Here is a 16,913-nt window from a genome sequence, read left to right as displayed (position 1 = left end):
CATTGTGAATACATTAGCAATATCTTCTCATTTTCATAAGATTTGGGTTTATCATAGATTTTTTGATCACCTTCAAGAAGAAGTCACATAATTTTATTTCCTTTTCTGTACCATTCACACTACAATTGTATAATATATTATGCAGCAACAGTTAAGAATGTGGTATTCTCTATGAAGTACCTTCTGTAGAGAAGCCCCTTCTTCCTCTATTTTTCCATCATAAAACCAAAGACCCTTCCATTGTTAAAATTCTATGATTTGATGTCAATAGCCACAAAATAAAGGTTGTAGTTCATCAACTTTTTCTTCAGTTGCCAGTTACCTACTCATAGAATCAATAATATGAGAGACTTATTTGCATAAAAATTTTAGCTGCCCCCCATTCACACCTATAACAGGTATATGCCAAAACTGTAAGTGATGAATGGATTGTTGAAGTTGTGGAGGGCAAAGCAGATAGACATTTTCAGTTCTTGGAGAATCTGGCATTCTTCAGATGATATCTGTTTGATCTCAGTACTTTATGATCTCCAGCATGGCTTTCTCTATGGTGTTCTATATGCTACTGACAGGAGTTTGTAACTAAGAGACACTTGATAGTCATTTCTTCATGTTTCCATGCCTACATTTCTACCCCTTGTTTCTCTTCTTAGTCACGTTTGGTATTTATAAAAGAATCCAATGGGTGATGAGTTCTCAGGATGACTCTGCAGACTCTTAAATGCACATCTATGGAAAAAGATATGTCTTTCTTTGTTCTTGATTAATATCTAGCTGTGTTTGTAAACCATATATCAAGAACTGCTTAAATAATTTAAATGCCTTGCCCATTTATTCATTTAAGAAAACACTTAACTGTCTGAATAAGGACCTTCCCTTCAGAAAATTGGTGGTGACTCTTATGTAATATGTCATTCAGATAAATGTGTAGACATCTCTTACTTTGCTTTGTACTTCCCAAGAAACACTTCTAGTTTCTAAAATGGGATTACAAAGAAAGAACCAGCCCTCCTGTGATCTTCTTTCCTGAAATGTTCCTCTGATCACTTCCCATTTGGTCTTATTTCCCTAGCCAAATAGTATTGTTTTTTGTGTTCTGGGACACTTGATTTCTCAGTACATAGCAAATAGCACGGACTTAATTATCCCTTGCCCTGGACCAAGTCATGCTGTAGACTGTACATGAACTTTAGGTACTAGCTACCACCCACAGGAACAGAAGGACTGTGGGGACACATAGCATGTGAGATTTAATGACATGTACATTTATTTCAAAGTTTATTTGAGCCTATTATTTCAGTATTCGTGAAGCTAAGATAGGTATGTCACAACTTTAATGGTAGCTTGGCTACATAGTAACTTCCAGGCTACCAAGAACTATAGCATTTGACTTTCTCAATAAACAAAAAGATTAAGTGAGAAAGATCTTTACTACTAAAACAATAAACTTTTCCTATAAGGATAAAACCTTAACATGTATACAAGTTTTCACAATGTCTTTGAGTTCTCTAGTTAGGAAGATATCCCAGGGATTTCTGCCAATAGTCTGATACCACCATAAACAATAATTTCTATTGCTGAAGATAGTCTTTATGCAGTTACCTTATCATTTGCCCCCTCCAAGACTCCAAGAGAAGTACAGCATTGATCCTTCCGTATCAGATATCTTTGGATTCAAGAAAATGATTGTAATGCTAAAATGCAACTTATTTCATGGTTCTTTGTGCATGTTTCTATTCATTAAAGAGAATTCATTTCTCTTTGCACTCACTCATCTACAAATACATTTTTTTCAGTATCTCTTGAGTGCTAAATATGAAACACAGTTTATGCTTGATATATGGGGAGGCTGATCCTGATAATAGAGTTTTAATGTATGTTTTTGAAAATCATATAGGACAAAGGAGATTGTTCAGTGGGTGAAGGCAATTGCTGCCAAGCCCTATAACCCATATTTGATGTCTGGAACCTACATGGTACACAGAGATAACCAACTTCCTCAGATTGTCCTCTGATCATGATCTGTTACATGGACTTGAATACACTTGTGCATGTGCACATATGCACACACATATAAACACAGTAAATAAATAAATAATTTTTAAATATGTTAAATATAGGAGACTGTGATTATGATTATACATTACTCTTAAGGTATAAGTAGATAATTATTAAGGCCATGAGCACAGCTTGAAAAAAAGGCACAGAGACATAAAAAGTATGAGAAGCCTTTAAAGCCCAGCAAGTGATTTAACATGGCCAGAGAGGAAAATAGGGAAGGAAGCCATGACCACACTGAAAGTGAACTCGATTTCAGGCAGTTGACGATTTATGGTTGCCAGACAGACATGACCACATGTCATGTTGCTAATTGTTTATGTGTTTTAAGTGAATGTTTGGCAGCTTAAATGTTATGTTAGGAAGGGTTTACATTTTACAAAAGGAAGAGTGGCACACCATACAGAATGAAACACAAGTTTTAACTTCAAATTTTGCTTGTTTCTTGGAGTCTACTTAACTCCACTTCAGATTCAAATATGCAAGTACTGAACGTGCAGAAAAAACTTGCCTAGACCAAGGCAATTGGCTTGTATGAAGAACCTACATATACACACCAAATACCAATTGCCTTGATCTTGACCACAGTTTCCCAGTGTGAGCTCATAGAAAACTATTTCAGTCCATGTTTTAAAGAAACTGATTTCTAAGTTCAAATCAGGAAAAGAAACCTGCATATTACAATCCTTAGGAAGATTTTCACTGTATGTGATAGATCTTGGTGAATACTGTAATAAAATATCTGAGAAGCTTTATAACTGAGGATTCTCAAACTAAATTAAATTTCAGGTCTCCTTTTTCACATAGCACCATTTAATACCCTACCAAAACACTGCCTTCTGGAAAAAACTCTTTTAAAATTAAAACAGGTATAAATAAAGACTTTATTCTGTGAGCAAAAAATTTATCTACTTAATTTCATCCATTTCCCAGATCTTGTTTCATCATTTGCTGGATAAATCATAAAAGTATACATTGACAAACAAGAGTAGTCCATCTTTAGCATACTCATGGCTACCAACACCAATAAATTATGCCAGAAAAGATCTATACCATGCTTGTTTCTCAGAAAGAAGCTGAAAGCACAGATATTTCCCATACCTGCTAGGAGCTATATTCGCATAATACTGTCCCAAGAAGTGTGCTTAAAACATTATTTTAAGAAATGAATATACTCCGGCATTATAGAGAGTGGCCACTAACAGTTTTGTTGAGCCCTGTCATGATAGTAATATTCAGTGACTGATTTCTCTGTATTTAATGTTTGACATTTAGCATAGTGTTATAAATCATATTTAACAATTTGAGTAACAAATAGAATGGTTCATTCCTGTAATCCTAGCATTCAAGGGGCTGAAACAGGAGAATCATGAGTTCTAGGCCAGCCTGGACAAAATAGAAATGTTCTATTTCTTAAAAAAAAAACAAATATACCTCAGTGGTAGGACATATACCTAGCATACACAAAGGAATAATAATAATAATAATAATAATAATAATAATAATAATAATAATATAAAGGACTCAAGTAGTGGATTTTGTTCATTCATTTTTGTTTTTTCATTTTTTCCTTGACTTTCAAGACTTAGAGTCTACATAGTACTTAATTAGGGTCTCTATAGCTGTGAATAGACACTGTGACTACAGAAACTCTTATGAAGGAAAACATTTAATTGGGGCCAGCTTGCAGTTCAGAGGTTTAGTCCATCATCATCATGGTGGAAAGCATGGTGACACACAGACAGACATGGTGCTGGAGAGGTAACTAAGAGTTCTACATATGAATGTGCAGATATGCCCAGCTTGAACATCTGAGAACTTCAAATCCACCCCCAGAGACACACTTTCTCCAGCAATGCCACACTTACTCCAACAAGGACACAAGTCCTAATAGTGTCACTCCTTATGGTCATATGGGGGCCATTTTCATTCAAGCCACCACACTGAGAATGTAATCATTGAGTCTCAGTTCTAAGAAGTACTGCTTCTATACAAGATTCTCAGGTACTTGAGTACTTTAAGAGCTCTGAATCACCAAAGGATGAATCACAAAGGAGCAAATTTTCACTATAGGTCTGAGCATCAACATATATAATATATGACTGGCACTTAGAACGTTGCGGTATTGTGTTGAAGATAGAACCTAAAGACTCAACACATTAGACAAAAACCCCCAGTGACACAAGTCCTTTTCTATAAACCAAATTCTTGTGATAGCTATAGTAGAGATAATATGATAGACTTAGACATAAGCCTGGTTTCTAGACCTGTGTCTAAAATTCTAATTTTGCCAGTTTACTATTTTGGTGACCTTGTGAAAATCTGTAGATCTCTGTGAGTCTCATTTTCACCAGCTATTTGACAGGAATACTATTCATTAAAAAATTCATACAGAAGTAAAGACATTGTCATGTAGTAGGTACACAGTAATTATTGTACTTTCTACTCCTTTTAAGGTGAAGATTGACCTTTCTATGTTTTCCCAGGTACCAGTACAGACTTTTCTTTCTCTGCTGTTTAGAACGGCTTTTAATTCTTGTTCTTTGGTCCTTTGGTTTCTGATGTACTCTTTAGTCAACACCTGTGGCCACCATTGCCATCTTATAGTTGGCACACACACACACACACACACACACACACACACATACACACACATACTTTAAAAGGAAGAAAGTTTACTTCTTCCAACTATACTTTTCAAGGGTACTTGTCTGTGGGGAGACCATATATTTTCTCTCTTACCTGCAAACCAGTTATCTGTGAAAGTTCATAGATATGCTCTGTTTCTGAGTACTTGCTTTTAGAGAACTATACTTAGAATTAATATTTTTCTAATCATCAAAATTGATGACTCTCCATACCTAATACTTGAATCTAGTTTGTAAACCATCTCCTTAAAAAATTTGAATTCTTAAAATGTGCTAGCCTTAGAAAGATTTTACTGGTGTTTATTTTTGCTATGAGAAATCCAAAAGCCCACATTTGATCTTGAAAGAGAAAGGATAATGTAGTATTATCTAATGTATTGGACAGAAAAAAGAACATACAACATATAGAGAGCCATGTACTTCTCAAATGTAGTGTTCTAAAAAAATGTTCTTTATAATTTAACTGCTTATTTGATTTTATTTTATGTGATTTATCAGAACCTCCTGTGACTGAGTTACAGACAGGTGTGAGCTGCCATGTGGGTGCTGAGAATCAAAATCTTGAGTCATCTGGAAGAGCAGCCAATGCTATTAACCACTGAACCATCTCTCCAGTCCCTTAACTGATCATTAGAAATCATTCTATTTCTGGTTATATATTGTGAGATATGTTCCTTATTGCACTGGACTCAGACAACTTACCTGGGTAAGGTAGCCTTTTAGAGACATTTGAACATCTTTTGAGACCATGCAGCATAGAAGAACTAGGGAAAGAAATATGTGCTCACTGAGGAAAAATAAAACATCCAGATGAAGTTATTGATAATATTTTCATGACAATTTATGTCTAAATAGCAAACTGAAAATATAATTACTATCCTGGATGACCTCTTTTGTCATCAGATTCCATGTTACTTAGTCCAACTAATTGGTGCTAAATATAAACCCAGGTGTGCCAATTCCTGTTGAATAAAGGCTTCTGGGGATGAAGTGGGAGTAAATTGGTAAGGGAAATTTCAAGTTTCTAAAAGTTAGAAACTAAAATTATGTAATTAGTATCAGAAAATTTGGACTTGCATTAGAAACTAAGAAACATAGATCTCAACCAGCCTAACCCAGCCCAGTGAAGTGTCATATTGGCAATTCTGAAACCAAAAGAAATTAAGGATTCTTTCTCCTTGAAAGGCAATAAGGCATGGAAGCTTTGACTACTGAACTATAAGGCACAGAGATATTCGTTTGTAAACGATTTCATTTCTAGGCTGAGTAAGGATACCGAGATTTTTTATGGGACATTTTGGCTGATGCAAACAAACTCAGAATACCATCCAGAAAGAATTGTTGGTCTTTGAGTGGCTGTAATGAAAGCATTAAATTTTACCTTCCTGTTCTTTGCCTCCTCAAATTCTCTACTCTGAAAAATTATTTCTTGTCTAGAGTATACAGAGAGGTACATAAATGTGTACTCATTCTGAAGTTCTTAAGTTCTTAGGTACATTTGTCATTAAGACAGAAAAGAATGATAAATTCCCAAATAGCAATTGTCCATTTCTTCATCTCACCTCTTTCTTACAAGATAAGAAAACTTGGAAGGCATGGAGACTCCTTTTCCAAAATGGCAACCACCCCTCTCTCTACTTGTGCATGATGCTTCCTATCTCAGAAGAACTGACTCAGGCATCTGATTTTTGGGCATAGGGGCTATAAACCCATCTTTAAGCTACTACTTTCATCACACCCACTAGTTCATATTAGGAAAATTCTCATTTGGCAATTACATGTATCTCAAAATGACCAGACAGTAAAAAGGACTGTTCTGGATTTCTGCCAAAGACACGGCTTTCAACCTCAGACTGTATAAAAGAGCTGAAGGAAGTTGCTGATCCACAGACAGGGATAAAGGACCAAACTTTTCCTTCTCCTAGAAGAAACCCCAGCCACCCCATCTCTTAAAATACTGGAGTTAAAAACTAGAGGTAGATAGTCCTCTTCTCTCCAAAGTCAAGATGACTCTGTTTTCAGTAGCCCACACAACTTGAACTTACCATAAAGTGGAAGAAGGCAAATCTGAGAAGCAATGTGCACTTCCTTTGTTTCCCTCCAAGGCTGGATTAGTGGAGGAAGTGGATCTGCCTTTCACTCTGAGCACCTGAGTGCTTCTTTCACTCCCCTCTGCTCACTCACTGAAAACTCTTGCCTCTATCTGATCAGATCAGCTGTGAGACTTCCTCAGACACTTCAAATACTGTATTGATGTAATAGATAAGATACTTAGCATTTACAGTGTTTTGTTCTGTCTTCCCACAACCTCCATATTGAAAGTCGTTTCCTCCTGTTGGAGGCACAGTACCCAAGATCTGAACAGACCAAACATGAAAGTAAAAATGCTCTCCCTCCTTGATTTCAACTTGGCTTTTTTTCCCTGTCCCTTTTCAAGTCACTAACTACACAAACATGCACAAGGACACACACACACACACACACACACACACACACACACACACACACACACGAATACACTCTTTCTCTTTCCCTTTACTGAGCCAAATTCTGAGGGATACAAAAGCAAGGAAGGACTTTGGGAGGGATGTTTCCTCCTCCTCTGGACAAAATTTAAATCTCACCAGTGAGAACCTCTCTAACTTGGATTGAAATTTAAATGTGGTTTGTTTTTTAACTGATTTCTATTTGCTTGAATACTGAATATTTCTGATAGTGAAAATTTCCTGTAATAAAACCATTAATACACCAATGTCTTTTTTTTGCTTGTTTGCTTTGCTTTTCATTTTCAACAGACTGACAAAATTAATGTTGTTAACATTGGGGCCGTTTTTCCACTTTTTTTCACTTTTCTTTCTTTCTTCTTTTTTTTAAGAAGAAAAAAAAAACCCTCTCATTTGCTTTCCAGGTCATGCTGACCTGTTCAGCTTGGACTGTTTCGCATTTGTTTTTAATGTCAGTTTAAATGTAATTGTAAAAGCATGTATGCTCTAAATTCATGTAGTTACTTTTTCCAGTGGAAAAGCCTGGTATGCAAAACCATTTCCAGGCTCTACAATTTCTCAGGAGCAGGGTTGGGGTAATGACCCTGTACTTCTCACTCAGGATGGCATCTGGACAATGGACCCCTTTCCTCTGGCTCAGTAAGTCAGAGAAGGGAGACTTGGAAATAGTTTCTGTGCTTTGGCAAGGATGTACAGCATTGCATATCATTCTATTATTAATTATGTTTACTCCTCCACAAGCTAAAAACCATTAGACTAAATAGTCCAACATAAACCTTGAAAGATAAAATTTGATATTCTTTCCCCTGGCTATTCCCTTGACCACGAATCGGGACTAGGAGGAGAGAGTCAGCAGCAGGCGGGGATGGAAATCAAGGAGTCTTCTTGCCTGAGAGGGTATTTGTCATATATTTATTAATCCCATTTGGTCGAATTCTCCTGCTAAGCTCTCACTTCAGGCTTGCCAAGGACTGGCTTTGTTCTCTACCTGCTATCCCTGTCCTAATTTTTCCCAATCCAGTTTCAATTCCTGCTTCTAACCCTTCTTACTAAAAACATGCTGGTGGGGCTGATGGAAAGGCAAGTGTACCTATCCCAGAGAAAAGACCCTAGAGTCTATCTTTTGTTCTGCCACTAACTCTGTGTTTTGGCAAGATATCCCTTTGCCCTTTAGTATCCCCATTTATAAAATAAGGTGAGGGAAAGCAGAGACAACATCTAGTTTCCCCAGACACTTTTTGTGAAACTGAAATTTTTTTTCCAAATAAAGTCTGAATTTTATCCAACTAAATGTAAGTGTAAACTATATTACTGCTGCTCTGATTTGAAAGGAGGTGGAATCCCATATTAAAGTTCACTTTGCCTTTTCACAGGAACCTTGGAAGACAGTCATAGGCTTCTCAGAGCTCCACTGGTGTACTACACTGACAGCTAGTAATCGTTTGAACTCTTATTCCCTTTCCTATTAGATTTTAGTTACAGTGGAAATTGTAAATTTCAGAAAGAAATTACTTTTTTCCAGAATGTTCACAGGTTTCGCATAAAGAATATATATACATAGAGTATTGTGCTGTTCAGTAAGAGTGAAAGCCATCATCTATTGGCATACCTAATTTACTCTGTGCTAAGCAGTATACACATATCTCCCCCCAACCCTTTGTAAAATCACAACCATGTGACTTTGATATGGCTATTTGCAATGATTCTGAAAGCTGTCAGTCTGCCCTTTAATCTTTCACCGAAAATGAAAAATGATAGTGCTCATAATTTGCTACTACAAGGAACTCTTCAGAAGTCCACTCTGGAGAAAAGTCATCACCTGTAAATTGTACTTTCACAGGATCCAGAAAGGTCTCATGAGGCTTATTTCATTTCCTCCTAAAAGTAATCCTATAGAAGAATCAGATTGGATTTTCACCAAATAGATTAGAAAAGTATAATAGAAAATAAAGGATTTGTTCCCGACCATACATGCCATAAGACCACCAACCACTAATAAGCCTTTTATTTTATAATAAAATTTTAATATTCCAGTGTCATTTTTCTTCTTCCTCCTGGAACTCAGAGGATATTTCACCATATGTGAGTCTTTTCAGTGGTGTAGAATTTGTTTTGTAATCGGAGATGCCACCATGGTGTCTCCATTCCTTCAGTCTGTCTTATGATTTAGATACTATTATGTCCATCTTACACATGAGTTAACTGAGGGACAGAGAGACTTAATCTTGGCTTGACTCTCACTAGAATAGACTCATGGCTACTAATGAGACTCTAACTTCAAAGCTTTTACTTTCAAAAATATTATTTCTGAAAAATATATATATAATATATAGCATTATATTATATAGAGAGAATATATATATGCTATATTCACATTTTCACCCCAACACCCCTACTCTCCTTCCTCCTACTATGTAAACCATAAGAACTTTTAAATAGTCCACTTCCCTCCTGAATGAGGAAAAAAATCACTATGAGTGAGGAAATCTATCTTGGCTCATAATCTAGGATTCCTCTGACCCAAAGTCATATAGTAAGATCTATATAATGGTAGATGGAATGATGAATGATATGATTTAGACCAGAGCCCCAAAACTCTCTAGGCCAAAAGTCATGTGAAGTATTATGTCAGTTCAGAATAGTATTTATTTACTCCCACTCACTGCCCTCCACCCTACCATGGCTCAGGAAACATCCTGGAAGGAGAAGCAGAAAGAATGAACAAGCTGGAAGGTGAGGAAGACTGCTGTGCAAATGCTGTTTGGTAGACATGAAATACCTACTGCCTACACCAACACCAACTCACAGCAGCTGTTGTTAAGTATACAAGACCTGTACAAGGTCCAGCCAGTTAAAATATACAACATGGAAGATGAAGGGGTACCTAGACCCTAAGGCTACCAGAGGAACTACTGGCAGTTGATGGCTGCTTTGGGGCAGAGAGTAACATTTCTTTGGGGGTGAAGTCATACTTTCAAAGTCAGAGAGTTGTCTTTTTTGTTAATTCCCTCAAATGACTGTGGTCTTAATGGAAAGAGCTCAGTATTTTAAGAGTGTACCTGATTCAGCCAAAGCATTAACATCCAACTGAGTTTAATATTTTCTCAGTACTTTCATAACAACTAGATTATTACTAGACTGTATAACTGAGAGAAGATGCATATACTTATAGGACTCAGAATCATAGAGGTCATCCTAAAACTTAGTCTCCCAGAGAAGGTAATTCTTTGATACTCCAAATTCCATGATGAAATAAAGGGAAGAGAGGCAGCCTCAACCTTTGGCATAGTAATTTAAAGTTTCAAAGACTATAGAAACATCACCTACATTTCTCCTCTGCCTAAGAGTGACAAGGTATATAACCTTAGAAAACAAGAAATTAATCTGGAAACATCCCGAAAAATCAGAGGCTAGAGAAGTTACAATGTAGGCTTTCTTAGAAACACACCATGAAGCCTGATTTTTAAAAGCTGTCTTTGTGCTGTGGAGGTAGTCGTCACAGAAACATGCTGTGCCCGAGCTGATACCAGCATACAAGCTTTCCAAGACCCTGAACATCAGATGGCAACAAGGTCATACCTTGTGAAGGCCCTTTCTTTCCACTACTTTAAGTTAAGTAGAAAAGCAGTCATGAAATGTAGAGCAGTTCATATTCTATTACAACCTATCCACTTTTACTACTCCCTCTCTCTGTTTTGCTATTCACTTTAAATAAGTCCCTGTCTTGAAATGGTAGTTAATTGGTGTATACCTCATACAGAGAATTGTTTTTGACTCTGGGGCTCAGGTGCAGGGGAAGGGAGGAGCATGGGGGTGGCCTTCATGGAAGGAAACAAGGCCTTGGGCACTGAGTAACAGCTGAGGCTAGCAAGCTTCATTGTCTAGGATTCCAAGTCGTCTAGCAACATGCCCGGCCTCTGCTGCAGAGAGAGAACAGAGGATCCCCACAGAATGAATAGAATCCGATTTCAATTATGTTTAGTATAGTCACGCTCTTCAGGCAGATAGCTCAGAACACCTGGTGCGGCTTGAGCCACTCTGGTCACACAGACAGCATATTGCTGGGATCCTGAGAACAAATGGGAATACAGACTCTCTTCCTCAAACAGATGCCTTATAACTGTAGACAATATGAAAATGACAGGCAAGTTCTGATTGACACAATTCAAAGAAATAGGAATGATTTTGTCTCGATGGACCTTCCGCACAGTGTCTATGCATATTCATCTTGCTTCAAATGAATCTGTTTAGGCCCATAAGTCATCACCACACTGAGATTTTTGGTCACTGTATGGAGTAGTGGCAACAGACTAAATATCATTGATTATAATACCACCAACCACCCTTTGTCTCTGTACCTTGTGAATAAAATCCAATGGATCTATGTTTATACCATCCATTTTGTATTCATTCCTTCTTTATCAATAGCTTTAGTATAGTATGGCAAATAAAACAGCTGCCCCAGAAAGCAGGCCACATTCCCAGCACTATTCAATAGACTCTCTGTGATAATGGAAATGTCCTATATTGCTCTTTTCTATTATCAGTCACTGGCTACATGTGGTTTTAAACACTGGAAATAGGTCCAGTGATACTCAGGCATTGAATTTTTATTTCCTTTATCTTAATTATTTTCAAGTGTCACACAGATATAGTGGCTATATAAAATACTGTAAGCCTAGGACAGTGCTCAGAGAGGTACATACTGAAAGAGAGCAGGAGTAAGTTAGTAAAAGAGAAGCAATGAGTCTTAAGAGATTTAAAATTATGAATAAGGGCCCTGGTTATAATCCTAGCTCTGCCACTAGATTGTTTCACCCTCACTAAATTCGACTTCCACATCTTTAACTTGAAACTTTGGACTAATACAAGAATTCTCAAAGTTATATCTAAGGGTTGAATTCAACTTAAAATATATGCGTTTCATGAGAGATTTTATGTGCTATATGAATGCCTTCTAGAGTTGGGAAGGCACTAAGACATTTCATTTCAGTTTGCCAGAAGACTGCTAATCATTATTCTATATATATACCTAAACACACTGCATTTACTTTTGAATATATTTCAATATGTCAACCTTGGATAAGATAATTTCTAAAGACTCTTCCTGTTTGCCAAGCTGTGAATCTATATTCCACTACAGTACCCCAAAATATGTTTCTGTTTAGGCAGGGAACTGAGTATTTTCATAACTTCATGATTCTCTATTTTCAGATATGATGCTAGCTACTAAAGTCTATTGTCAGGAATAAAGATTATAGTCAAAGGAGATAATACTTTAGGGATTCAGATTCCTTGGAGAAGCCACATGACAAAGAACAGAGAATGTAGAATTTCTAGATAAAGGAGGTTCAAAGTATTGGGATTATTTTTCCTAAGTTCAAGACTAGAAAATACAAGCAATAAGGATGGGGTCTGTCTGGGACCTGCACCAGGGGCATTTTGGAGACATTACAAGACCCAATGTAAGAAATGGATTAACCAAATAGCAAAACATTGTGAGTGACAGCCTCTCTCTTTGAAAAGAGATAGCCTGGGTTCATACCAAACCTTGGCAATGGATGTACATATCTATTTATTACTGGCTGTGCTCAAATCCTATAGAAATGACTGTTGGAAAAGTTCATCTTACAGGGTTGGTTTCCAAGACTTCCTTATTATTTTCCTTCTTCCCAATGCTTCTCTCTGTCCTGGGTGTTAATACAAACCTACCATTTACTATTACATTGATTTACTTAGTAAGAGTATGATAGAGTTTTCAGAAAAGATCTTACTTTTCTAATTAGGGCTTAAAGTCTGTTCTAGATATGTCATTTTTCTATGGAGCCAGAAGCAGATATATAGTAGGGATTTTTTAATCACATTTATACCCTTGCTTTGAGGGATCAGCTTCTCTTTATTTTATGTCTTTCTTTACATATTTAATTATTATTTTAAAAGATTAGAGAAAAATATAGTTTATAGTCTACTCTGAGTACATCAGCTTGTGATAGATCTCAGAGTTATGACCTTTTCAATTATTTAAGCTTATCAATAAAAGTGCTTGGGAAAGCAGAACAAAGTAACCATTGGAATTTCAGAGGACTTTTAAAATAAGTGTGTGTGTGTTTGTGTGTGTGTGTGTGTGTGTGTGTGTGTGTACACGCATGTGCACACACAAGTGTTCTATGAGTATATCAGGAAGATTATTCTTAATGACTGAGTTTGGGGTTAGTGTTACTGTGGTTGTTTTAAAGAATGTTATATTTAGTATCCTAATGGCTGGCTGCCTTCTAGTATGACTTCCACTTTATGAACAGATGGTAGAGACAAGGATATTATTTTTTGAATCCTATTAGAGGTTTTAACCCTTTACCTTACTTTTCCTCACTTCTGCTAAAGAAAAAGATCAATATGTGCTATATTATGTATGATCAACTATGAATATCATTCAGACAATATCTGAGGCACCTTATAGTGTATGGTAGGAAGTAGAACACCAGAAAATTCCTACTCACTATTCCCAAAGATGCCTTTTTAGTCTAAAAATATAAAAGATTTTCAGAATTTTTCTAAACTTAATTCTCATTTCATACTTAATTCTCAACTGCTGTAAATCTAGTCTCTGACTAGTCTAGTCTACAGTGATATAAGTGTGGGGGAACCATTCTGTCCTCAGAGAACCTTAAATACTCTTATGTGTGAGAGAGAGAGCTAAGCCTTGTAGCAAAGACCTGTGTTTCCAGCTACTTGAGGCACTAAGATAGAAGAATTACAAATCCAAGTCTTGCCCAGGTTACAGAGTGAATTCAAAGCAACTCTGATCAACTTTGTTAAATTCTAGTCTCAAAATTAAAAGTACAAATGAGGGCTTAAAATATTGTTTCACTGATGCATATTTACTAAGTTTGGATTATATTCAATTCTCAGTGCTGAAAAGAATGTGTGGAAAGGGACCTACCTTCCAAGCTGGTTTACTTTTTGGTATCCCTTTAGCACCCATGTAATACGTCTAGCTCTTCATTCAACAGGTCTTTTTTCTAACAGAGATGCATTTGCATGACTCTCTTGTTTAAAACATTCCATATTTGCCTATAACCGAGAAGTCAGGACATCTCATATATAGACACAATTACATCGTTGTCTTGTTTACAACGCTCACTATTTGCTTATTGCCTATAAGAAAAAGCCTGAACTTCTTATTATAGTACATAAGATACATTACAAACCAGGCCACACTTTGTTTATAGCATCATAGATAGTCATTTTAACATATATGCAATGTAAACTATAGGCACATTGACTTCTGGTTGTTCCTATTTCTTAATGCCCTTTCTACCCACTTCTACCTGGTGAAATTCTTATCAGTGTTTAAGCTCTAGGTCAAATGTCACCTTTGAGGTGAAGTATTTCCTAACCTCACCATACAGAAAGATTTTCCCCCTCTTCACGATGCCTCTTTTTTAGTTTTTACTATTCTGGCACTTTCCAGAATTACCAGTTATTTCTCTTCTAAAAAACTGGAACATGGCCTATGTTCTTTATGTTACCTAATAACAAATATTTACCAATAGAAATGTGGTTGATAGATGAATAAAGAAAGCAATCATGAATGTTTCTGTCAATTGAATGAATGTCCCAGATATAAATTCTGAAGCCTGCATTCAGGCAGAGCTGGTTCAAAGATATACTAGAGTGGTCTGGAGCAACGATCAAAGGTGAAAGCAACATATTAAAGTTTGGGGTTTAGCAGGGATTGGAGATGATAGCTCTCTCATACAACCAATGCTAATAAACACTTGTTTCTAAGACGCTTGGGCTCTATGACCAGAAAGAAGATATTATTATTATTAACATTATTATTATTATTATTATCATTATTATTATTTTAGCTCAGTCACTTTTCTTAACAGGGTAAGTATTATGTGTATTTTTGGCCACTGATAATAAATTCAAGTTTCTTTTACTTCTCAATAGCTCGTAAACTGAAGAAGCTTGGAAATCTAAAACTACAGGAGGAAGGAGAAAATTCCACTGCTAGCAGCCCCACTGAGGACCCATCCCAGAAGATGACTGTGTCACACATTGAAGGCTTTGAATGTCAGCCTATCTTTCTTAATGTCCTGGAAGCCATTGAGCCAGGAGTAGTGTGTGCAGGCCATGACAACAACCAGCCTGATTCCTTTGCTGCCTTGTTATCTAGTCTCAACGAGCTTGGTGAGAGGCAGCTTGTACATGTGGTCAAGTGGGCCAAGGCCTTGCCTGGTAAGGAAAAGGAGAATGAGGATGTGGGATATGGGATATCATAATTATTGAATAGTTCTTTGGGCCAGGTACGTGTTACTTCATGCAGTTCTCAATGCCACACTGTGGAGAAGTGATTTTCATATAAAAAAATTCTCACTGTAAACACTGAGGGAATTGAGTTTCAGAAAACACAAGAAAAAACACCATACTAGTCATGACTCCACTGATACACACAATAATCATAATTTGTCATTTAAGCCCAAATCACATATCTTATATTTACAGCTACATAAGCCTCAAGATGTTCTTCTATGTGTAAACATGGAAGTTAACACCAGAGGTAGTATTTAGCCTGAGCTATCCCACAGGAATTTTTATATGATATGGTAGAAAGAAAATTGGAAGTCAGAATACTTGGTTCTAATCTTAGCTCTGCTCAAAACCCATTTTTGATCCTTTACCTTTCTGGGACTGTTTCTTTATTTGTATATATTAAGAGTATTTTGAGGTAACTTGATGATTTTTAAACTCTACTTCAAGGATACCTTAATATTCTTTTACAGTACTTTAGAAATCATAGTGGGAAGAAAGGTAATATCATAGTAAGTATTACCAAGTGATTATCTTAATTCTCTTGGGATACCTCCAGTAATGAATGTGAAGTAACTTCCTTCCTAGGCCATCTGTAATTTAAACAATTCTTCTAATTTACCAATAATCAACTAGGAAAGCTTTAGATATCTTTTATCTAATAGATTCACAAACATTCCTTTAGCAAAAGAATTATTTATTCTTTTAAAAGTTGTACACAGATTCAAGTAACTCCATTGGTTTCAAAGTAGAATCTTTGCCTAACCTTCAATACTTAACCATCTCATCTCCCTCAGCTCTACCCCCAATTAAGCTATAAGCTACTAGTCACTGTCATACAATCTTGTGGCTCTTGGGAACTCATTTTGAAAGGCAGTGAAGCATATATTCTTTAAAGATTCTCCCAATCCTGAGATTATATGATCCAAAGATTCTTTTGAAATATCAACCACCAAGTCTCCTTGTGTCAAGTCAAAGATTAACCCATGCTTTAATGAAAACTCCTATTCAGACAGAAATTTGTAGTGGGGTGGGGGAGCAGTTTTCTGATTGGACTATCATAAGAATTCCTATGAAGTAAGAGCCTCTTCTTCTATTTTACATATAATTAAATTCTGACAAGAGGAATGATGATCTTAAGTCAAAGACAAAAATGCATGCAGTGAGACAGACAGGCAGACACACACACAGTAGACACATATGAAATAAACAAACACAACTTGAGCCCAGGTCCTTCTAATTCCAAATCACTCCCAACTTATGAACTCTAGCAATTGTGTGTAATGGCCCTCCATTTCTGTCATTCTTGGCTTTACAGTGAGGGGCAAAACCTCCTAGAAGACCACCTGAATCATATAATGGTCATTCTACTTTTGAAAACATTGCA

At 36.4% G+C, this 16,913-nt stretch overlaps 1 protein-coding gene across 1 annotated transcript in view; it reads left to right on the top strand.

The window, feature by feature from the left end:
• Ar (androgen receptor) overlaps positions 1–16,913 on the top strand; it is a 163,869-nt gene that overhangs the window by 135,857 nt on the left and 11,099 nt on the right. The window contains exon 4 of the mRNA XM_028770032.1: positions 15,167–15,454. Within this exon, the coding sequence (XP_028625865.1) occupies positions 15,167–15,454 (288 nt within the window). The remainder of the gene's footprint in view (positions 1–15,166; positions 15,455–16,913) is intronic.

This window comes from Grammomys surdaster, unplaced genomic scaffold (genome assembly GCF_004785775.1).
Source record: "Grammomys surdaster isolate TR1022 unplaced genomic scaffold, NIH_TR_1.0 197, whole genome shotgun sequence".
Classification (NCBI taxonomy): Eukaryota; Metazoa; Chordata; class Mammalia; order Rodentia; family Muridae; genus Grammomys; species Grammomys surdaster.
The sequence above is the reverse complement of the archived record's forward strand: the minus strand, read 5'-3'. Positions and strand labels throughout refer to the sequence as shown.